This window comes from Triturus cristatus, chromosome 5_2 (genome assembly GCF_964204655.1).
Source record: "Triturus cristatus chromosome 5_2, aTriCri1.1, whole genome shotgun sequence".
Taxonomy (NCBI): domain Eukaryota; kingdom Metazoa; phylum Chordata; class Amphibia; order Caudata; family Salamandridae; genus Triturus; species Triturus cristatus.
In genome coordinates, this window is record NC_140588.1 from 1,103,203,260 (window position 1) to 1,103,228,382 (window position 25,123).

The 25,123-nt window shown below is 43.1% G+C and overlaps 1 protein-coding gene across 1 annotated transcript in view; it reads left to right on the forward strand.

Annotated features, from left to right (window-relative positions):
- LOC146829777 (nicotinamide N-methyltransferase-like) overlaps window positions 1–25,123 on the forward strand; it is a 101,473-nt gene that overhangs the window by 7,160 nt on the left and 69,190 nt on the right. The window contains exon 2 of the mRNA XM_085608493.1: window positions 24,392–24,599. Coding sequence (XP_085464619.1) covers window positions 24,392–24,599 — 208 coding nt within the window. The remainder of the gene's footprint in view (window positions 1–24,391; window positions 24,600–25,123) is intronic.

The following is a 25,123-nucleotide window of genomic DNA, read 5'->3' on the forward strand; positions in this document are numbered from 1 at the left end:
AACTATCCAGTCATACTACACAATCCCTATTGTTACCTGATCAAATAAAAATAAAGCAAATATTTGACCCAGCCTAGTGACCCTAATTCACTTGTATCACCTGAATGACTCTTGAGGCCCCTGGGTTACTCCTTCAAAAACTTCTGGATTGATTCTTGGAGGTCTCACTGGAGAAGTTTTGAGCTATCCTGGCAGCCGGGATCACCCTCTGCTGGCCAGTTTCTATCATCTAGAAGGGAAACTGTTGATTCTGAAAAACCTTCCTACGCCCACTGGAAGAGAGGGCCCGCCAACTAGCCCTGTGATCTACCCTACCAGACCACTCCCAGTCTGTAACATGTGATTCAAGTTCTGTTGTCCAAACTCAACCACACGTACTTTTCCAGTTGAAGATTTCTAGTGACCTGAAAACAACGGGTATTCAGGAGGGTGAGGGTGGAGCCAGTAAAAGCAGGAAAACGTTTCCATCCCCTTGACATGACAGCACTCCCCTAGTTTATCCACAACTTCCTTCTGAGTGTACCCAGAGGTGAAATTTCTGTGTTGTTGAGGAATAGGTCAGCACACTGGCTACAAACCAATACGAGGAGGCCCTGTGACTTGACCCAAGAGATACTCTCTGTCAGACATTCACTGTGGTTGGGCATTCACCCTAAAGCTTATCATGGGAAATGTGTGTTAGTGAATTTTAAGTCCCCTTTAACTGTGGAATCTTTATTTAGCCAGCTTGATATGCTGGCACCCTCAGCAAGACTTATGAAAACACTACTGCTGGGGTACTTTTATAGGCCCTGCCGTCATTTGCTCTCCATCACCATTTAGGTTAGATCAGACAATAGGTATGAATATTTCACCTCTACATGTGCCAATCCCTATGATAAAAATCCTCTTCTAACTGTTTACCTTCTTGATACTCAGGACTGACGACTTCAGTTGCAGGTAACTGGGGAATCCTTCCCTCTAGTGGCCATACATTTCTATTTGAACTCTGATGTCACACCTGTCAGCTCTGAAACTATTGCAGCCCACTCTATGACTGCTGATCACCAGTGCCCACAGAATAATAGGATAACAATTGTTGAAGACTTCAATGTTACCTTTGTTCCCTTGAGCCCTGAGCCCCCTAAATTTACTGAAGCAAAAACTGCAGTTTGGGGGGTCCCTCAGCTAGCCCTAGGCCACCCTACAAGATGCTCTCTCATTGCTGACCAATTGATGAGTCTAACCCTTCATTTTGGAACCCTTCATTTTGGTGTTAGGGCTTGTAATGGTTGGTCCTGTTCGAAATTTAGTGGTCCCTCATCTTCAAGTGTGTATTGCAAAAGATCCGTATTGATCACATATTCCTTTCTCTTTCGCTATGGCCATCGCTCCTAGGCATGGTAGTTGTTGAGCGCTATGAAAGTTACTATAATGCTCTCTATCTACCTCTAAGTGAGGGAAAAATCGAATGTGCTGCCTTGGACTCTGGGGTTGCTCTGTCAATTTGAAAAAACAAGAGGTCTCTAAAATGGGGGGCTGTTTGTAAGGGCCAAAAAATGGTGACCCAGATATACAAACGGGTGACTGATATGATGTATGCACTGAACACCGTGGAACCATCTAGTATGGTCATAATTTTATTGCTACATCGCATGAAAGTTTTTTAGCTCCATTTAAGCCATGATTAGCAAATATGTCTGCAAAACCTAAAAGTGTAATCCCGCTGTACCAGGTTAAATTCCAGTAAGAAATCTAGAGGTAACATTATACAAAGTATGAAAAATGGAAATAGGCAAGAAATTATTTACACTAGGAAAGAATATAAAGCAATGCTCAACCAGGCCAAAATTAATTTAGAACAAGAGATTTGGGAGGACCTAGTAGCTGCAGTAAAGGCAGAGGATATTACAGATGTCTGTGGATTTGTGGCTCATGACAGGCAGAATGCCACTGCCAGTCTAGAATATAATTTACAGCTCCGACCTGGGTGGACCATTTCCAAAAAATGTACTTAGCCAAACCCAACCTGGAGTATGCCTATTCCAAAAATGCTACAGGCCTGCTCCTAGATGAAGGCCTCCCCTTATCCTTCCATCTAAGGATGTAATGGCAGCAATAATGTCACTCCCAGCAACTAAAGCTCCAGGCCTCGATTCCCTCCCCGGGGTCCTCTTCCATTCAGAACCTTTGATCTGGGCCACATACTTCCAGGCACCGTTGCATTCTATACTTGCAGGCAGTCCGACCCCAGTCCCTGGTTTACTGCAGAGAATGTCCCTATTTAGGACCTAAAGATGACCTGGGGACCTATAGGCCTATCAGCCCTATTGAAATCCTCACAGAAACAATTTTGCCTCCTTATATTTGACCAACTGCTTAATTGGCAAACAGCAACTCTGTTTTCTCAGAGCTCCAGGCGAATTTCAGAAATAGGATCAGTACGGTGGATCAAATACTCTGTTTCAGTGCCCTATATTCGAAAACAGGCCCTCATTATGTGGTCTTTGTTGACCTGAAGACAGCTTTCAATTCTGTGCCTAGGAGCAAGCTGCAGGAAGTTCTGGAAAAGATGGTTGCCCCGATACATTTTTTCGGTCTTTATCAGGTTGCATGTACTTAATACTGCCAGAGTCAGGTATGGCAAATGCGGTGTGTTCACAGACCATTTAAAGATTAAAAGTGGTGTTTGGCAGGGATGTGTGCAGGCCCCGACATTGTTCACACTTTATATAAATAACTTTGTGAACGCATTTGATTTCCCCGGAAAAGACACAAACCTGGCCCTTATAAAACTGCAACGCTACTTTTTGCAGATGACACGCTCTTAATTTCCAATATACCATGTGGTCTGCAGGCACAACTTTACCACTTTTTAATCTTCTGTAGTGAGCATGGTCTGGAACTAAACATCATCAAAATAAAATGTATGGCTTTTAATCCATATAAATCAGGTGCAGGGTGCTGAGTTGGTCCTCTCATATCAAGAGATATTCACTAAAACTTTAACAAGAAGCTGATTCAGTAGTCAAACTGTGCAAATGGACCTATGCATTCTCTAGAACCAGTGGTGGAGCTCTACAACATCAAAGCAAAAAGCTTAGCCATGAACGTGGTCAAATTATGGGGACACGTCAAAGGGAATGTTCTCGGTAAATCCAAAAAAAAAGGTTCATGAGGAGCATTCTCAACCTTCCTCAGAGTACCTCCCACCTCCCCCAACTGCTGGTTCTGGGAATTGTTCCTATAACCAAACTTGTGCAGTGTCACCCTATCTTCTACTGGCATTTGCTGTGGTCCACGAACCAACTAGAATCCCATAGAACTGTGATTATGCCCTAGATGCAGCTCCCTCTCCTTTGAAATCACCCCTTTACACACTATTGCACTTCTCATTTAATTTTTCTTTCCTGATCTTATTGTCGGACGAGGTTTTATGAGATCGGTGATTTATGTATTCATTTTTGTTTGTAACCATTTTAAATAGTTTATTTATTATAGCACTATTTCCTGAGAGGTTTTATTTGAAGTTCCTATGCCATTATTTTCTGTGGGAGGGTATTGTTGTATCAGTGGTTGGTCCAGTGGTCATAATTCAGCTAAATGTTGAAGTAATTACAGTTTTGGGTACCGCTGTGGCGATAGAGAAAATGGCTCACCCTTTTGAGGGTGGGCACATGCCCCTCTGTAACCCTCCTTAAATCACTCCTTATTCCTCCCTACAATGTAGCGAAAGCACATGTAAGAATCTCCCAATAGAAGATACAGGACAGTAGAGCTGGAGATTTATGCTTATACGTATTTAAATAGCTTTTTTTTATTTTAGTATTACTATTGCAGTACTTCTAGCTGTACTGTTAAATGTCGGTTGTCAATATGCATTTCATAACTCTGCCAATTCCTCAAAAGGCGTGTTTGTCCTGAATTACTTTTGGGCATGTAAAGTATCTTGTACAGTAGTTAAAGTAAAGCCTAGTATTAGTTTACAGTAATCTGACTAGATATCAATATAGATATAATTAATGAAATTCACAAAAAAAATGCATAATAAGTACAAGAATCATAAAATATATTTTAAATAGATTAATTAGTCATGTAGCAATTTAATCAAATTTATAAATTCATTACATCAATCCTCCCCAACAGTACTCATCGTTCTTTTGAGGAAGAACATCAAAACAATTATCAGTTGAGGATATTCTACCCAAAAAGATAGCTTTAGAAGTCGATGTTACACAGGGTGCTAATGTGGGGGGGCAGACAACCAATATGGAATAGGAATTTTCCCTTAAGCTATCGACAAAATTGGTGAGCACAGTGCTGTAGGCCCCTTCTAAGTGCCTGATCGTAATCAGCTGTTTGGATTGCTTTCCAACAAACCTACACGGAAAGCCTCCAGTAATCTCTCGGGCAGCTCTTTCCGCCCGACGGATTACAATGGCAGATTCTCACAGCCTTTCTGTGCCAGACTTTCTGACACAGAAAGGCTGTAGGAATCTGATTTTGGGGGTCCCCAGCAGGGCCTCCATGGGTTCAAGGCCACCGGATGGTGGCCAGGGGAGCACCTATAGGCTGTGTGAGGAGGGGAAGCTGTGCAAGATTTCTGCTTCTGAGCAATACTGGGGGCAAGGACTGCTAGTCTCCCTGCTAGTGAATGGGACATCACCCAAGGAAACCAAGAATACCTTTTTGGAGCTCAAATCACCATTACCAGTCTGCTTGTCAAGATAAGAGTGTCCACTGAGGGAGAGTAGAGCATTGGATGGGGTAAAATCATGTGGGGAGCCCAAGCGAGTGAACTCCCAGTGCAAGGTGTGTGGAGACTGCAGTTGCATTAGTTGGCCATTGTCCAGGTGCAGATTCTAGCTGCAACTACTGTATCCCAGGGGTCTTCACAACGATTGCCATGAGGAGAGTACCTTGTAGGGTGAGTTAAGTCTCCACAACGCCCTGATGACCCTATAAGCCAGGAGGAGCATATGTGAAAATATTGCTAGAGTACGTTGCCAAGGCCTGTGTGGATTCTAGCAGTGACCCAGTACTGCTGCGGTATGGATTTACATGTGATGAAGGACAGTGCCTTGGCAGGTAGTGATACAGCAACTCCGTTTGCCAGGAGGGGCTGCTGCTATCAGGGATTGCTGAGGATCGGGCCGTCGTCTGACAATTGTGAATCACTCAACCCGTGAGTCACCACCAAGCATCAGGATTGTGCCAGAGTTCCCTGTGAGATGAGGAGTACTCTGGGATTAATCCAGTTCAGCCCCCCATTGGGGAGCATCAAACCGTTCAGGAGGAGCACTGCATCACATATGGTTACTAATGGAGCCAGCTGCATAAGCTCTGGACACTGAACATGCATGCAGCTGACACCTTCACCAGGACCAGAGCAGTGTGAGTATCCATGGTCAGGGCAATATCTGAGATCCTGCAAGCTTCCTCACTGCTAGAACAGGTAAGCCTGGTTAGGGGCCTATCATTGGACTTGCTGCTAAGAATGCTGAGGTACCCAGACAAGTTTGACTAATTTATTTAGAGTCAGAGTGGACTCTTGAGTTAATGCCTTCAATTAAGCAATCCCTGGATGTGGCTTCAGTGAATAGGGAATAACACCTACCACATTATGAAGAGTGGTAGGACAGGGATTTTTCATCGAAACACTAGACCCCCACCTCATTTTTCCTGCATGTCACAATTCTATTTGAATGGGTAGAGTTACAGATAAAATAGGTTTTTGACTGGACATCAATTTGTTGACACTGCTGCATGCTCTTTTAGTTGTGACTTGTGTTCACTAACCTGTATTCAGACTTGACATGCAAGGTAGCTTTGGACTGCTCAGCTACAGCTACCATTGAGAGTCAAGTGCAGAAGGAGGACTTGGCCACGTTGCTCAAGTCCTATAGTAGTTCGGGACCAGTACATCAGGAGTAAGAGGTCTCAACCCCCTATATTGCATCTATTAACCCCTGCATGCCCTGTGGCCCTCTGAAAGAGGTTCTGCCACCTACTTTGGCATGTCTATATGCTCCAACGTTGTTTCAGATAACAGTCTAGTCGATCAAGGTATCATTTTAGGTGCATAAGAAGGAGAGAATCAAAAGCACTCATTATCACACAGGTCAGGGAACAACATGCAGTGCAGGTTTTGGTCCCTCACAATGAGTCACTCCTTCTCTTGAAAATGCCAACACAAGGTATCGTGGGGTAAACAACATATGAGCAAGGAAAAGTGGAGTGAGAAAGGCGGAGAAAAAACATGCCTCTTCTGCTTTTAATTCACAAACATTTTGCTGGCATGCACCCATAACTTGGTCCATGCCTTGTACACTGGATAACATGGCACTAGAGTATTGTGGTATAAATATAATCTTACATACATAAAATGTCCACAATATCCTATTCTGAGATCTTGTTTCATATGGGGTGATAAAAGAAAATTATACCTAACGGAGCAATATATTTGTAAACAGCTGTATTGGATGTGATGTATTCAGTGTGAGATTGCTAAAGTGGAAAAGACAGCAGATAATTTAGCAATTAAGGTTAATGAAAGATTAGCCTGCATTTATAAAATCATCTTGGAAGTCTCCATCTGATCATATACTGCTCTTGAGGCTGGTTCTGCTCTCTCTGTAAAGCATGGTGAGCAGCGCAAGCTGTCTATATTTATTGGTACTACCAACATAATCAAAACAAGGATGACATAGGCGTGTTTAATGTGATCAGGAAATCTCCACCTTTACCAGCACACACTAATGGTGAAAGGCATTGTAATTTTCTTTGCATTCACACATTTTATGTCATGCGTCGAGATAAACACCTGAGATCTAAAATCACTAAAAAAGAGAAGCAGTGCAGATAGAATTTAGTCAACATGCAAGGACCTTGGTGAGTCTTGAATAGTGCACTAAAAGGCCATGTTCAAAATGCTGTAATACTAGGTAAATGTTTGTGGTTGATACACAAGACTCAAATGCAGTTTTCAGGTGCACAACTGAATTGGAGAAGCCTAGACAAATTCCACATGTAGGTAAACTTGACTCAATTTGGTGGAGAGCTGTTAATCTCCATTTTCAAGAATGGCAAGATAATAATTCATTAAACAAATGAGAGACTTGCACATTTCAAAAATAAATTCAAATTACCCCTTGAAGGACTTTCCCTACTCCCTCCCTTTACTAAACACATCCCTGCCTAGGTCACATTACTTTCCCTGTGACTCTTTCGTAGTTTCTCTCCTTATCCTCCTCCTTCTCCTCATCTCCTACTCCTCAGCTTCCCCCATACAACTCTAAGGGCATCTAGACAGTTAAAATGTTTGTCCCACATCTACTACATACCTGCTGGTTAGTAAGTTCTACAACAACAGGACACATATTCCTTGTGATGTTCTGTATCTCTTTCATTACATGGACATTGATGGAATTGTAATATGTCACTGTTAGAATATTAGAATGTATATGAGTCATTTACTGTGTCATTCACTGGGCTCATGGTGTTCTAGTGGAGCTTTGAAGATAAACTAAGGAGTTACTGTTGATGCTTGGATGCTGTTGGATGGGATCCTTATTGAGGAATAAACTGGAGAATATTCATCATAAATGTGTCCTGATTTTGTCATCCAGAACACTTGACTGGTGTAGTCGGCAGAATAAGCCTTTGAGGATCCTAACACAAAAGATTGGTGAAGCAATGTATGAATTTTCTTATGGATATTGAACAATTCAAGCCTTCCTTTTCATCCAAGTGACTTTACAAGAACTTTAATATTAAATCATCTTAGTAACTTTCAAATTTTTGTTAAAGTGGATTTAAGAGAAATGAATCTCTTAAATTATTAGGAAAATGCTGGAGGCTGCTATGAAGATTTTCTAATCAACATTCAAAATTAAGTGCCTTGATAGCACCTGCGGCTGTATTCTTATTGGATTGTGATTTGATTGCACCAGCGGGAGTGTTAGTTTCATCTAGATTGGAATTTGAACTCTTCTCAAATTGTATGGTCAGCAGCTAATCCTCAAATATACAATTTAATATGTGGCTTCATTCTGCGTTGTATGTCGATTCCCTTGGTGGATTTAGCAGTATGTAACTCATGGTAGAAGATACTGTCACAGTTGCTTTAATTGAAAAAAAAAAAGATTTCATGAACATTGCATGACTGTGTGGATCTGAAAGCTTTTTTTTCCTATTGTTGTGTTGAAACTCCGTTCGTTCTATAGTACGGGCGAGTAAAACCTGAACTGATCAGTCCTGCGCCAGCGCTCTAGGTGATAGCACCTTTGCTGTTCTGTTGAATGTGTTTTTTTAAAAAGAGAAAATCGTTTTTTTAAAAAGAGAAAATCGTTTTTTTAAAAGGAGAAAATTGTTTTCTTAAAAAGAGAAAATCGTTTTTACATGCAAACTGCTGTTGCTAATGTGATTCGAATTGTGCACTGACTCCCCGGTCCACCGCAGCTACTCGGGCTGATTGTTGTGGATGGAGAACAGAGCGCTCCTACTTCCTGGTAGTGCCATTTCTTGGCGGCCATTTTAGTGGGTTGACGCTCCAGTGTTCCCTGAGCCCTGACTACTTAGGCTCCCAGCGCTGACACGCTCGAGTAAAACCTGAACTGATCAGTCCTGCGCCAGCGCTCTAGGTGATAGCACCTTTGCTGTTCTGTTGAATGTGTTTTTTTAAAAAGAGAAAATCGTTTTTTTAAAAAGAGAAAATCGTTTTTTTAAAAAGGAGAAAATTGTTTTCTTAAAAAGAGAAAATCGTTTTTACATGCAAACTGCTGTTGCTAATGTGATTTGAATTGTGCACTGACTCCCCGGTCCACCGCAGCTACTCGGGCTGAGTGTTGTGGAGGGAGAACAGAGCGCTCCTACTTCCTGGTAGTGCCATTTCTTGGCGGCCATTTTAGTGGGTTGACGCTCCAGTGTTCCCTGAGCCCTGACTACTTAGGCTCCCAGCGCTGACACGCTCGAGTAAAACCTGAACTGATCACTCCTGCGCCAGCGCTCTAGGTGATAGCACCTTTGCTGTTCTGTTGAATGTGTTTTTTTAAAAAGAGAAAATCGTTTTTTTTAAAAGAGAAAATCGTTCTTTTAAAAGGAGAAAATTGTTTTCTTAAAAAGAGAAAATCGTTTTTACATGCAAACTACTGTTGCTAATGTGATTCGAATTGTGCACTGACTCCCCGGTCCACCGCAGCTACTCGGGCTGAGTGTTGTGGAGGGAGAACAGAGCGCTCCTACTTCCTGGTAGTGCCATTTCTTGGCGGCCATTTTAGTGGGTTGACGCTCCAGTGTTCCCTGAGCCCTGACTACTTAGGCTCCCAGCGCTGACACGCTCGAGTAAAACCTGAACTGATCACTCCTGCGCCAGCGCTCTAGGTGATAGCACCTTTGCTGTTCTGTTGAATGTGTTTTTTAAAAAGAGAAAATCGTTTTTTAAAAAGAGAAAATCGTTTTTTTAAAAGGAGAAAATTGTTTTCTTAAAAAGAGAAAATCGTTTTTACATGCAAACTGCTGTTGCTAATGTGATTCGAATTGTGCACTGACTCCCCAGTCCACCGCAGCTACTCGGGCTGATTGTTGTGGAGGGAGAACAGAGCGCTCCTACTTCCTGGTAGTGCCATTTCTTGGCGGCCATTTTAGTGGGTTGACGCTCCAGTGTTCCCTGAGCCCTGACTACTTAGGCTCCCAGCGCTGACACGCTCGAGTAAAACCTGAAATGATCACTCCTGCGCCAGCGCTCTAGGTGATAGCACCTTTGCTGTTCTGTTGAATGTGTTTTTTTAAAAAGAGAAAATCGTTTTTTTAAAAAGAGAAAATCGTTTTTTTAAAAGGAGAAAATTGTTTTCTTAAAAAGAGAAAATCGTTTTTACATGCAAACTGCTGTTGCTAATGTGATTCGAATTGTGCACTGACTCCCCGGTCCACCGCAGCTACTCGGGCTGATTGTTGTGGAGGGAGAACAGAGCGCTCCTACTTCCTGGTAGTGCCATTTCTTGGCGGCCATTTTAGTGGGTTGACGCTCCAGTGTTCCCTGAGCCCAATCTATATTAACTTCCTTCGCCCCGCGCAGCGGCACGCGCAGCGGTAGCACCTTAGACGCGCCGAAGAGGCGCCAAAGAGAAGCCAGTCCGCGTCCAGACGCTTCCAGTCTCCGGACCCAGCTGTCATCATGGTAGGAAATCTCCTCACATACAGCACTTCCTCACTATATGCATTGCGTCCTTCGGTCAACCCACTATGTTTGCATTCAGTCCTTCCGTTACACCCGAAGGCCCACTGCAAAACTTGTGATTGGGGCATAACTACTCCAAATGTTGTGAAAAATCCCTCCAAGCAGAAATGGAGGATGTTCCTTCTTAACTGCCGTTCCCTGCCCAAACACCATACTGAACTGGCCATGCTGATAGAGGAGCTCAATCCAGACGCCCTCTTTCTAACAGAGACATGGCTTCAGCTAGAAACTGATCCTGCAATAGCATGGGCCACCCCCCAAGGCTATACTATTAAACATTTGGATCGCAAGACTGGCAGAGGTGGAGGGCTGGCTATTATCCAAAGGGACAACTTTAGATGCCGCATCACTCCCTCCCCCATGCCAGCCTGTGAGAACCTACATTTCACTCTTGAGTTCTCCCCATCCACTACTTTCTCCGGTATCCTAGTCTATCGACCACCTGGCACCCTCAACAACTTTATCACTAACATGACAGATTTAGCCGCCAACCTTGTGCTCACCTCGGCAAATTTCACCCTGCTGGGCGATCTTAATTTACACCTAGATGAGCCACTTGATTCAACAGCCAATAGTCTTCGAACAAACTTTCAGTCCATTGACCTGGCTCAGAACGCATGTTAAGGGACATCTCCTAGATCACATCTACAGCAATCTAGATAGCTTAACCGTCGAGGCTCCAGTACCACTATCCTGGACCGATCATTTTGTAGTACCTTTTACATGGTCCACTTGCTCCCCCCCCCATCTCACAAAATCACAATAAGCAGCGGGGAAGAAAATGGGCCTCCCTCCCACTTTCTAAGTGGAAACTGGCTCTTATAGAACACCTACCCCCAAATGTGACCAATCCCAATACAGCCATTGTCAATTTTGATAACTGGATCTCCAGTTCCCTTGACCTAGTCCTACCAGAGGAATCTTTGCACTTAATAAACAGAGCCAAAGTGGCCCCCTGGTACTCCCCGACTCTCAGGACTATGAAGCAATCTTGCCGCAAACTAGAGAGAGCCTGGAGACAAGATTACTCACAATCAAAGAAAGTTGAGTATAGAGCCGCAATAAAGCTCTATAAAAATCAAATAAAATCTGCGCAAGCCCATTTTTATGAAGCCAAAATCAATCTAGCTGCAAACTCCCCCAAAGAAATTTTTAAAATAGCCAAATCTTTAATTTCTCCCCCTCCCCCCGAGCGTCTGTCACCTGACGGCGCACAAACATGTTGCAATAATTTAGCCACTTTCTTCTCCTAGAAGATCCAGGCCATCTATTCTTCATTTTCTACTGGCAGTGATGACATGGACCACACCACCACTACAGATTCTGACTTCTTAGCCCCCAGCTCACTGGATGAATTCCCCCTCCTAGATTCCGACACTTTAGACAGAATGCTTCTTAAAGTCATCTCGGGATCCCCCAATGACCCAGCACCCCCGCAAACTCTCAATAAGGTGATGGACATCATCCGCCCTGTCATTCTGGATGTCCTTAATGCTTCCATCTCCTCTAACTCCGTCCCAGCACCATGGAAATGTGCGATGGTTAGGGCCCTTTTGAAAAAACCCACCTTGGACCAGAACAACTTGGCCAATTTCCGCCCCATTTCCCTACTTCCCTGGATTAGCAAACTGCTTGAAAGGCACATCAATAATATCTTAGTGGACTACTTAGAATCAAATAGTCTGCTATGCGCCTCTCAGACGGGTTTCCGCCCGCAGCATGGAACTGAAACTGCTCTCCTAGCAGTGACGGAAGAAACTAGATTGGTGCTGGACCGGGGAAGACCAGTGTTGCGTTCGACACTGTCAACCATGCCACACTGCTATACCGTCTGAAAGGCATGGGCGTGTCGGGCGCGGCCCTGGAGTGGCTGACCTCCTTCCTGGACGAGCGCTTCTTCCAGGTGTTTGAGGGCAAAGCAGTCTCCCCTAAGCAACCACTTAGATGTGGGGTTCCCCAGGGCTCCTCCCTGAGCCCCACACTTTTTAATGTCTATATGCGACCTCTAGCGGAGATGGTCCAGCCCTTTGGCGTGCGTATTGTCACCTACGCGGACGACACCCAGTTGGTGGTCTCTCTGGACCACACTGAGGAGCCGTCCAACACCTTGGGCCTCTGTCTAGAGGCCGTTGCTAAGTGGATGCAATCGTCCTGTCTCAAACTTAATGGGGAGAAGACAGAGATTATGCTATTGGGTAACCCTTCTCCGACCATTTTGACATCGATTTGGCCCACCTGCCTTGGTGCTCCCCCCCCTCCCAAACTGCAGATTTATTATTTATTTATTTATTTAGTGACTTGTAAAGCGCCTGGTGACCCAAGGGCATCCCCGCGCTATAAAAATTTGCTGTCCAGATGAGAGGGAGGAAAGAAGGGGGATGACGTTATTTAGGGAATAAAAGTGTTTTCAATTTTTTTCTAAAAATCAGATAATTGGATTCCAGTCTAAGGGTACGTGGGAGGGAGTTCCATCCAGTGGAAGCTTTCACTGAGAAGCGTCGACCTCCAGTGCGTGTCTTTTTAAATTTGGGGATGTTGGCTAGGTGCTCACTCTCGGACCTCAGGGATCTGGACGTTTTATATGGAGTAACCAGGTCGCTGAGGATCGAAGGACCACCTCCATTGATCAATTTGTATGCCGTGCACATGGCTTTGAATTCCACTCTTTGGCGCACTGGGAGCCAGTGCAGGGCCTTGATAGCAGGTTTCGCTGACACTCTGGAGGGAAGGTTCATGAGTAGACGGGCAGCTGCATTCTGTGTTCGTTGCAGTTTCACCAGGGTGGCCTCAGAGGCTCCCAGGTAGATCATGTTACTATAGTCCAAACGTGATAGTATGATCCCTTGGACCAGTAGTTTCCTGGATGCGGGGGGGGAGTAGGGGGAGAATCCTGCGGGTAGTACGCATAAGCCCAAAACAGGTTCCTGCAGTTTTGGCCGCTTGCGTTTTCATGGAGAGCTCGGGTTCTAACCATACTCCTAGGGTCTTAATTTCATGTTTCGGGGTAGGAATTTCTCCGAACACGTCTGGCCAGACCGCTGGGGGGATGGTCACCCATTGCTTTCCCATGAGCATCACTTCGGTCTTTGACCCATTTAGATTTAGTGATGACTCACACATCCAACCGTGGATTTCCGTAAGGCAGTTTGCCAGCTTGTCTGGGTGGTCGTCTAGTTGGGATAGGGAGACGACCAGCTGTGTATCATCAGCGTAGCTCACTATTTTTATACCGAATGGAATCACCACGTCTTCAAGGGGGGCCATGTAAGCATTAAAAAGCGTTGGGCTCAGGGAAGATCCCTGAGGAACCCCGCTCATGAGGGGAAGAGTGGACGAGCGATGGTTGCCGTCCCAAACCTGGAACGTGCGCCCAGCAAGGAAGGACTCTATCCATCTGAGTGCCGTCCCGGTGAGCCCTGCTGCCGTCAACCGATTGAGGAGGACACAATGGTTGACTGTGTCGAAGGCTGCACTAAGATCCAGGAGGATCACTGCCACTGACCCTCCTGAATCTAGAATGCGCCTTGCCTCCTCTATGACGGCAAGAAGGGCAGTATCTGTGCCATGGCCCGGGCGGAACCCAGTTTGGGATTGCCGTAGGATGTTATTTACCTCGAGAAACTGAGACAATTGTCCGTTGACCAATTTCTCGGCTACCTTGCTAATACCAGGGAGGAGTGAGATTGGCCGGTAGTTGGCCATATCTGCTGGGTCTAGCTGGGGTTTTTTAAGGAGTGCCTTCACCACTGCACTCTTCCAGCTGGCAGGAACCGATCCCCGGGCAAGTGAGCTGTTAATAAGCTCCGTGATCGTGGGAATGATGACGGGGGCTACAGTTTTAAGGAATCTAATGGGTACAGGGTCCAAAGGTGATCTGCTTTTCATTTTGGTCAAGGTTGCTTCTACCTCGTTGCAGGTTACTGGCCTAAATGTCGCAAGTTGAGGGCGTAAGCTGCTTCCAGACTGGTTGGGGGGTGAACCATTGTCCATGTAGCTAGAGGGACAGGAAGGGGGAAGGATGCTAAGATGCGGGCAATTTTGTCGTTAAAATAAGTGGCTAATTCGTTGCTTCGGTCCACAGGGGGGATATTGGAGGACGGAGTGGTTGGTACTTTCAGAAGCTCTTTTACAATTAGGAAAGATTCCCTGGCTGAATTAGTGGATTCTTTTATCCGAGTATCATAATGGGAAGCTTTAGAGCGCCTAATAGCAGTTTTATATAATCTAACTGAATTTTGGTAGGCTTCCTTGCTGGCATGCTGCCAGTCTTTCCTCCAAAGTCGTTCGGCTCTCTTACAATTTTTGCGTAATAGACGAAGTTCCGGTGTATACCACGGGGCGGAACCTACTTTCCCATTTTGTCCTCCCGAGTCCTAAATGGGAGTACGAGATCCAGGGAGGTAGTAATCCATTCTCTATATTTACTATCGGCGACAGCCGGGTCTTCTGCGTAAGCAGGGGTAGTTGACTTTAGGGTCCTGGCCCATTCTTCGATGGGGAGCCTGGACCAGGCCCTGTCCCTGGTATAAGTGGGCGGTTTTTGAGGTTTCCTAAAAGTTCCTGGTAGTTGGAAGGAGACTAGAAAGTGGTCCGTCCAAGGGAGGGGAAGGGACTCACTAGCTAGCATAGTGAGGGAACTCGTGAACACAGGGTCCAGCAAGTGACCATTATTGTGAGTAGCTCCAGAGTTTAGAAGGCGGATGTCAAGGGCTGCCAGATCAGTGATCAGGTCGACAGCCCCAGAATCTAAGGGGTCATCGAAATGAATATGCAGGTCTCCTATTATCATAAAATTAGTGATGGAGTGGGCCTGTGTAGCTACTGTGTCCAGGAGAGTACTAGCAAAAGGACCTGGATGACCAGGGGGGTGGTACACTAGGATCCCTGAGAGAGAGTTAGTCAGGTCTAACTTAATTGTAAACTGCAGGCTTTCAGAATCGGGAATATGCGCGTCATTAGTATTGCAGAGGAAATGGTCCCGATGAATAATGGCGACACCACCACCCCTACCTAGGGGACGAGGTAGGGACTGGATGAGGAAGCCCGGTGGGGTTGCTAGCACCATATCTGACTCCGAGTGGGCAGAGAGCCACGTTTCCGTCAGGAAAAGGACGTCTATGTCATGGTCTTCTACGAGGTGGTTAATCAGCGTCGCGTGTTTGGGGAGAGAGCGACAATTCAGCGAAGCGAGATTGAGGGCTGAGAGCTTGGGGGCTCGAGTAGGGAGAGTAAGCTGGACTGGATGGCAGTAAGTACAGCTGATGAATGGTCCATTCAGGTCGTGAACATACTCACAGGAGGAGGCGATGGGGGGTCTGAGACTTAGGAGGTCCCGACGAGAGTAGCTTACCTTCGGGGCAGCTTTATCCAGCAGGGGTTCTGGCCCTAGGCCCGGCCGTGCGCGGACGGACGCAGACAGGCTTGCCTTAGGCGCACCTTTGGCGTGCAAACGGCGTTCCCGCTGCGCTCCTCCGCTGCGCTGGTATGGCCGACACATTTGTAGCGAGTGGTGTGGGCGTGGCCTCGCAGTGGGCGTGGCTCCGCCTTCGAACCGCGATGGCGGTGTGCTTGTTTACCCTGTCTCAGCGCTGGTTCCGCTGTCTCAGGGGGTGTCTTAGGAGGTCTGCTCAGCGCATGAAGCTAGCGCTTTCAGTAGAGGTGAGGTTTTTAAAATCAGTACAATTCAAGTGACGAATGGACAATTTTTAAAAACACAACAAGGTTCAGTCCTCCGGCTTTCCGCCTCAGAGGTCAAACAAATAATAATGCGTGGCGCTTGGTTCAGCGTTTTTGTAGGTTTCCTGGTGGGCGTGGCCTCGCAGTGGGCGTGTCTCCGCCTTCGAACCGCGATGGCGGTGTGCTTGTTTACCCTGTCTCAGCGCTGGTTCCGCTGTCTCAGGGGGTGTCTTAGGAGGTCTGCTCAGCGCATGAAGCTAGCGCTTTCAGTAGAGGTGAGGTTTTTAAAATCAATACAATTCAAGTGACGAATGGACAATTTTTAAAAACACAACAAGGTGCAGTCCTCCGGCTTTCCGCCTCAGAGGTCAAACAAATAGTCTGGGAATCTGGCTCGATAAAGCGCTGGACTTCTCGGTCCAGGCTACCAAAACTGCCTCCACGTGTGTCGGCCTAATGAAAATGCTCCGCAAAGTACTCCCTCTGCTTCCTTTCCAGGCGAGGAGAATCATGGTTCAGGCCCTGATACTCTCCCGCCTGGACTATGGAAACGCGCTATATCTGGGTGCCCCGGCTTCAGTGACCAACAGGCTCCAAGTCACGCAAAACTGCGCCGCCCGATTACTATTCAACATCCCCCGCTGGCAGTCAGCCAAGAAAGCTCTAAAAGAATTGCACTGGCTCCCGATGGCTGCTAGAGCACAGTTTAAGGCTATGTGCATTGTGCACAAATCTTTCCACCGAACAGGCCCTGCCATCCTGTCCCCCTTAGTTGTGCCCTACGCTCCATTCAGAGCCCTTCGCTCGGGATCATTGCACCTAGTTACCACTTCTAAAATCAACAAAGCACGTTGGGGCGGCCGTTCCTTCTCCCATACTGCTGCGAGACTTTGGAACTCCCTCCCCTTAGCCCTCAGAGAAAATAATAACCGGCTGGCTTTTAGGAAAGCTTTGAAAACCCACCTGTTTGCAAAAACGTGCTAGTCTCACCCTGCGGCCCGCCACAGTGATCAATTAAAGCGCTGCGAGGCCTCCGGGTAGTCTATGCGCTATATAAATATAATTTTTCATTTCATTTCATTTCATTTCATTTGGCATTACAAGTATGTTGGTAAAGGGGTTCATTGGGCAACAAGCGATGTTACAGTTGGAAGTACGACCCCAGAAATTCGTTAGAGCAGGGAGGCCGCAGAGACGCGATCCGATTGGATACTAACGGACCGTCGCCCAATTTACGCCACAAAAGCGCCAATTGAAAAAGCGGCGCTTTATAATACAAGCTGAATGGGGGAAGAATAAGAGAAATATCATCAATAAGCGATCTAACTCTAAGGAAAAGAGATCGATAATTTGTACATCAATTCTCTCAAAGGAACATGTTACGGTGGCTCTAACGAATAGAGGCACGCATGGATTGTCTAAAGATTGCCAACAGACCAAGATATGGCAGATAACCGGGAGAATTAGAAACCCGCAGATACCTAAAAGAAAATTTTTTCTCTTAGAAACATAAGATCTTTGTATAAAGTTGTTAGTCCTGAAGAAGGTGCTTAATATAAAGAAACCACCGAAACGCTGCGTCAACTTTTTAACAACACTACGAATTAGATTAAAATATTGTCTTTTATGTGTATTGATTATATCCAACAATGTACTAATGTGATGATGTTTTGATGTTTTTAAATTTTAATATTGAGTATATTCAATAGTGGACAGTCCTCATTGTCCTTTTTATGTTTTTTAGATTGTAACCTATTATAGGAGGATTAGTAAGGCACTGACCTAATACAAAGTGGCTTAGGATGAATTCGTTTTAATAAATGGTATATTGATACACCTGATTAACTGCAGCTTTTGCTCACTTTTCTTCCTCCTGTTTGATCACAACAATAGGGACTCTTTTTCTTTACAGTTGGAAGTAAACATCAACCGCCTTACTTACTATTGCTGAGACATTGAATGATGTTTTAATTCAAAGTAAACATCAACCGTTTTACTTGCCATTGCCCGTGCCCTTTGAGATCAGCCAGCGTTCCATATTGACGGAGCCTTCTTTGCCATTGCCTGTGAAGATCGCAATCTCTGAGCTGCTGTAAACGTCGGATCATGCACGCACGCACGCACGATGACGTGATACGTCACCGGCGGCCATTTTGATTTCTCCAGTAACCAAGGAAACAAGTTTCCGGTGTGCGCTGATGTGCACAGCTTAAAGCGAAGTCTCTAATATTCACGCAAGGCAATTTTGCAATAAATCTCAATTTGCATGCGCCCATCATAAACTTAGAGGTGAGGTCGAACTGAATTTACGTGCACCCATCTCAACTTAAATGTTTTACCTTTACGCACATTATAGTCTAGTGGTTCAAAACAAGGAGAACTTTACGCTGATGCGCTCAGCAGTGCTCATTAAATTGCACTCAATGTTTAATAACGCTGGTGCGCACAGCCTTTATTTAAGTATTTTGTATTGGTGCACGCTATTTTTCACATCGATCTACACAAGAAACGACACCCTGATGTGCACAGCTGTATGAACAATATTGCGAAGGCAATATTCCAATGACAACAATTGTTTCAACATGTGTTATGGAGTAATTTAACAATTTATTTATTTATTTATTCTTAATTTAACTAAATTATTTATGCTTATATAATTTATTTACGTACATATTCAACACGATAGTTGGTCATGCAGAATGTTACTGCCACGCCGTTTTTCCTTACCAGCTCTGGCATGCCTCCCATACAGTGGAAAAAGTGGAAAGTGGTATTTGAGAGATACGCGAGAGTGTGCGGACCTTCAGTCAGCTCTGAGAGAAGTTCTTCTTTACTCTTTCACTGTTTAGGATCAGAAGGTCAAGATGTGTTTGATCACTTACCAGACTTACCTACAGAGTAAGCAAATGGTCTTAATGACTACGAGATGTGTATTAAGAAATTAGACAAACACTACTTACCTAAAGTAAGTACTATTCTGGAATGGTATAAGTCTGCAAAGAGGATGCAAGGTGAAGAAGAAACTGTGGAAAGTTATGTAACGTATTTAAGAAAACTTGCATCGTCTTGCAGATTTGATAATTTAAAAGATGAGCGAATAAGAGATCAATTCATGTTCAGCTGCAACATGGAGAAAGTTCGAGAAGAGTTGTGGCTGCATGATGAGCCCACATTGGATGAGGTTTTAAGTGTAGCTAAGAGGATTGAACATTCCATAAAATGTGTTGTGGTATTGAAGAAGGACTCAGTGAAAGAGTGCAAAGTTCAAGACGTTAGAAACAAAAGTAAGATAAATGAGTCGTTTAAAGGAAATAATTTAAAAGTTAATGCATTTAATAAGGATAAGTCTAATGTCTGCAAACGTTTTATATGTGGGAAAAATGGACATTTAGCTAACAATAAGAAGTGTCCAGCTTTAAATCAAACATGTCTTAAATGTAAGAAGAAAGGTCATTTGACCTCTTTTTGCAAGAGCAAACCAATTTTTAAAGTCAAAGAAATTGAGGTATATGAGGAGGATAATGATGAATCATATACTGAAGATTATGAGTGTGCTCAAATCATTGTACAGATGGTAAGTGGAGATAAGAGGAACAATTCTCCTTGTGATGAAATGTTGGTTGAAGGTGCTAGCACGAAGGTCTTATTTGACTCAGGTGCAAAAATTACCATTGTTTCTAATACATTTTTCATGGAGGGATGAAAAGGCAAAGTTAAACTTTTAAAACCTGACATAAGACCATTAGCGTATGGTGGAGAACCTATCGATCTACATGGGTATTGTATAGGACTCATAGAGTATAAAAATAGATTTGTCTCTGGAAAGATATATGGTTCTAAGAAAGGAGACAGCATTATAAGCTGGATACATCAAGGTGAATTGGGGATTTTCCTTCATCCCAATGCTGATCCTCCTATTCAATTGAAGGTAATGCAAACTCAGTTCTTGAAAGTGGTAATGCAGATTTAATCTCTGATCTTAAAATATCCCAATGTATTCAAGAATGAGTTAGGTTGTCTCAAAGGCTATAAACATAAGATCATACTTAGGAAGAATGCTATTCCCGTGTGCTGCAAAGTAAGAAATGTTCCCATATCTGTGAGAGATGACATGGAGAGAGAAATTGAGAAATTAAAATGTTGGGAAATAATAGAAAAAGTAGAAGGAACTGAATGGTTGGCTCTGGTGCTGGCAGCGCGGAAATCGAATGGGGACCTAAGATTATGCATTGATTTGAGGCAATTAAACAAATGTGTGGTTGTCGACAGGTATCCTTTGCCTAATATTAATGAACTATTGCTTTTGTTGGGGGGAGCTACGGTCTTCAGTACAGTGGTTTTATCTTCGGTATATCCCCAAATATAATTGGATGAATCATGTGTGATCGTACTTCATTCATTGCACCCTTTGGCACATATAGATTTATACGCATGCCCTTTGGTTTAGTTGCAGCCTCATCGGTTTTCCAAAGGGTCATAGAAAATATCCTTCATGAGTTGGCAGGTGTTCATTTGTATCAAGATGATATACTGGTAGTATGAGATGATGATTGTCAACATGATGCTCGATTAAAAGGAGTGTTGGAAAGATTGAGTGATGATAACTTTACCATCAAAGCCAAAAAATGCAAATTCAAAACTAATTCCATTGATTATTTAGGTCATAACAATACTAGTGAAGGGGTAAGACCAAAATCTAATTTGATTAATACTATTCAAGACATGAGCTCTCCTACAAACAAAAATGAGCTTATGAAGATTCTAGGAGTTGTGGAATATTATGCTAAATTTGTAAGAAATTTTGCAGACTGTGCCATCAATATGAGATATCTACTAAAGAAAGGTGTGGATTTTGAGTGGACTGACAGTTGTGAAAAAGAGTTTACTGACATTAAAAAGAAGCTCAAGGCTGCTCCTTCTCTTAGGAGTTTTAATCCTAAAGTAAAACCGATATTAATTACAGATGCCAGTGAAAAGGGATTGGGGGCAGTCTTACAACAGCAAGGTTCAGAAGGAATGGAAACAATTATGTTTCTGTCTCACAGTCTCAAAGATCCGGAAACTAGGTATTCGGTAGTGGAAAGAGAGTCTTTAGCAGTATTCTGGACAATTAAGAAATTGAAGAAATTCATATGGGGTATCGATGAGGTGAGAACCAATCACAATCCTCTGATTGAAATTTTCACTAAAAAAGGTCTTGATGCTATTTCAGGGAGGATAACTAAATGGATAATGGGATTGCAAGAATATAATTTTGAGATCAAGTACATTCCTGGGGTAGACAACAATGTTGCTGATGTGTTATCACGTTTGACACCCAAAATTGTTTTTGAAGATGAAGATTTTGAGAATCCTGATGAATGGGTCTGTGTAGTTGACCAATAAATTATTACTGAGAAAAGGTGGAGTGATGGAATGTCTCAAGACATTACTTTGAAAGAAGTGATGGGTCTTATGGAGAAAGGTTGGTTCAGTGACAAAGAAGGATCTGACTTTACTAAAAAGTGTTAGCCATTGCAAAACGAGTTATCCATAGATAGTGGGTTATTATTTCGTGGCACAAAATTAATTCCTCCTGACAATCTTAGAAAAGAACTTATTGATGTTGGTGCATTCATCACATGCTGGTCTTACAAAGTGTAAGGAGAGATTACGTGGGTCATATTGGTGGCCAGGTATGGACAGAGAGATATAACGGGTGGTGTGTGATTGTATAACTTGCTCTCTTAGTGACAAGACAAAGTGTACACGTGTGCAACCTATGGTGTTAAGGAGACGCCCTTCAAATCCGTGGCAGGATATCTCTCTAGATATCTTGGGTCCAGTACATAACAATGGCTCTCAAATTTATGTGTTAGTCATAATTGATATGTTTTCAGGATGGCCAGAGGTTTTCTTTTTGTCGAACATTGATTCGAGTCACATTATTCAATGTCTTAAAAGTCTGTTTTCAAGAGAAGGGATTTAAGATTCCATTTTGATGGATAACGGAGTTCAATTAGTTTCTGAACATATGGAAAATTTCCTTTCATCTAAAGGGATAGTACATAAAACTTGTGCTCTCTATCTTCCCGAGCCCAACGGGATGGTAGAGAGATTTAACAAAGTGATTAAGGAAACTATCGCTTTGGCAAAATCACAATGTATGGATTGGAAGTGTGAGTTGTTAAAAATGGTTGAGGAGTATAGATTGTTGCCTCATTCTACCACTGGGAAAACTCCTTTTTTATTGTTTAGAGGTAGACTTCCTAATACTGATGTAGAACCTGCATGGGTTAACAGATATGAATTGAGTAAAGGTAAAGAAGCCAAATGTGATAATGAGATGGTGCGGATGAAAAATGAGGAGAAAGCTAAGCAAAGAAAACATTATTTTCATTAGAAGAAAGGAGTGAAAACAACAAAAGTGATGGTAGGTGACATTGTCATGATAAAACGTCCAGGTTTGATGGGTAAGTCTGTTTCAAAATTCATGAAACGTATTAAAGTTATTAAGGTGTTTAATAATGCCATCAAAACAGAAGATCATCAGATATGGAACTTAAATAGGGATGTTGTTGTAAAGGGAAAACTTAATGGTAATCCAAGCAACAGTTCATGTAAAGATGAAGAGAGAGTTAGAGGTCGTAATTCATTGAGGGTGCGTAAAGCACCATCATATCTTGCTGATCATGTATAGGAGTCTTGTAATAAATGTAAATATTGGTTATGTTTATTTGTTTTGTTAGTGTAAAGAAGGGAGGTATGTGATGTTCTGTATCTCTTTCATTACATGGGCATTGATGGAATTGTAATATGTCACTGTTAGAATATTAGAATTTATATGAGTCATTTACTGTGTCATCCACTGGGCTCATGATGTTCTAGTGGAGCTTTGAAGATAAACTAACGAGTTACTGTTGATGCTTGGATGCTATTGAATGGGATTCTTATTGAGGAATAAACTGGAGAACATTCATCATAAATATGTCCTGATTTTGTCATCCAGAACACTTCATTCCTCTTCTGCCCCTCCCCTCTTATTTGATAACTTTCTCCACCTAATTTCTTTCCTTCCTTGGCACATTCCCCTACAGAGCAAATACATGAAAAGAGTCCATCATCAAGCTTTAACTTAAAAATATGTCCTAATATTTCTGAAGTGGAACCACTTTTAGAGTCCCATGGCCCTATTCACAGGTCTCTGGATTTGAAAACTTACTAAACTGTCACCCATTTCCCCCTATGGCACGAGGACACCTTTGATCACCTATAATCAGAATACTCTTATCGACAATCTGCACCGTTTTATCTCTGAAATGCCGTATTTATCTCACCCATTTTCATATTGAAAATTATCCTGCCCACCCTTGAATCTATGTTCAACCCTCTCCTTTTCTCTCATTGATCCTCTTGTACCTCTAATGGTCATCTCAAAACATCTCTCCAATCCAATAAGTCTCCCTGTCTCAGAATAGTCCAACAAATTATCTTAAAGAGTGACATTCAATGCTTTGACTTTCTCATCCAGTTCTCTCACCTCCCAATCTCCTATTCATTCAGAAACCTCCAAATCTTACTGTATGCTGTTCTCATCTAATTCTCTTGAGTATAACAGCAATACTCCTGATATCATTCCATTTTCCCAAGATACCGCTCTGTGCTACAACTACCCCTCTTTCTGATCAATAATGACCTCATACAATTCTGTTCCAAACCTAACTCATTAGAAAAGCTGCTTCATTAGCAGAAAAAATATTATGGAGTGCCACCTATGACATGATGGACTGTCTGACCACTTCCTTGTTTCTTACTCCCTGGGTCATGCACATCAACCCTTACTAAGTTTAAATAACAACTAAATAACATTTTTCCTGGTTGATTCACACGCAGAGGTTTTCAAACAGGTCTGACATTGAATACACGCTAAACGGTTATGCCTTACATGCACCCTGTTGTGTGGTACAAAACAACAAAAGTGACACAGCCATGTAAAGAATATGGCCCTAAGTGACCTGACATTGACACAAGCACTGTGATGGGCAGATGCAAGAGATATCTTGATTTCTAGTCCTAGGAACTTGAAAGGGAATTCCTATAGCCTAGATGTATATCTTTTCAAGGCAAAAACACACTGCAGAAAATCTATAGTCTACAAGAGGTGCAAGTACCTTTTGACAAAAGTATCAAAACCCACTCACCCCCACTGAATAACACCTCTAAAACAAATGAAAGAAAGGGGTAACCTTCCAACTTCCTTTACCACCCAGTCACAGAAGCTGAGTCCCAAATTAGACACTGCAGACTCCAAATTAGATCTGGGGTGGTTATGAGAGTCAAAAGAGAGACTGAGGATATATGACAGACTCATATGATGCAAGATGACCACAATATTTAACATATACATGATAATGATGAGCGTACTGAACATATTTATTCATTCTAGTTTGCTGATGAAAAAGAGACATTTACAGGTTATAGATTCTTATTTCACTCAAGTGGGAATGTTTTTGTAAACAGGTGATGTTAAAGGAGACTCTGTAATTGGACTTTGCCTTGGGCCCTATCCCTATTACACTCTCCCACTTTGTGACAATTTCAACGAGATCACCTTTGCCTGCGCTGATGACAATTCCCTCCAAGAGATGCAGAAATGGTTGAAGAATAAACCTGATGCCATGGATTATAGTCACGCAATGGAGATGATTTGTGAGCTTCAGGGCACCGGGTATGTATTTTGCTCTGTATTAACACTGTCCTACTTTGTTTTCCTATCCATCTTCTCTATGCATTACTCCTATAAAGAATGTGAGTGCTCATAGAGAGGAGCAAATCCACCAAGGGTAAAGATTATGAAATTAAGGTTTTGATACCCCGATTAGAAGTGTAAAAGAAGGAATAATCTTCTGTACTTTATTCTTGGGCTTCCAAGATCACTGGCTCAGTTACCCAGAATCACAGATAAACCAAAGGCTCACCAAGCTACCCTGGATTCTTTTAGTCATACCTTTTTTGTAGAAAAGCTTCAATGCCATACCAATTTAATTTCAGGTCATGATTTTAAAAGTGTTGACTTAATTCCTCACTCTGACATGTACCTGTTTATGCACTTCATGTCCTCAGACTGTTTAATGAATGCTGAAAACAAGTAGGAAAGTGAGAGGATGTTGTAGATTGTTGTCGCCCTCATTACTTTATAGAGAACATGCAACAAATACACCTCCGCTAGTGGTTACCAAATCTTTAGTGGAT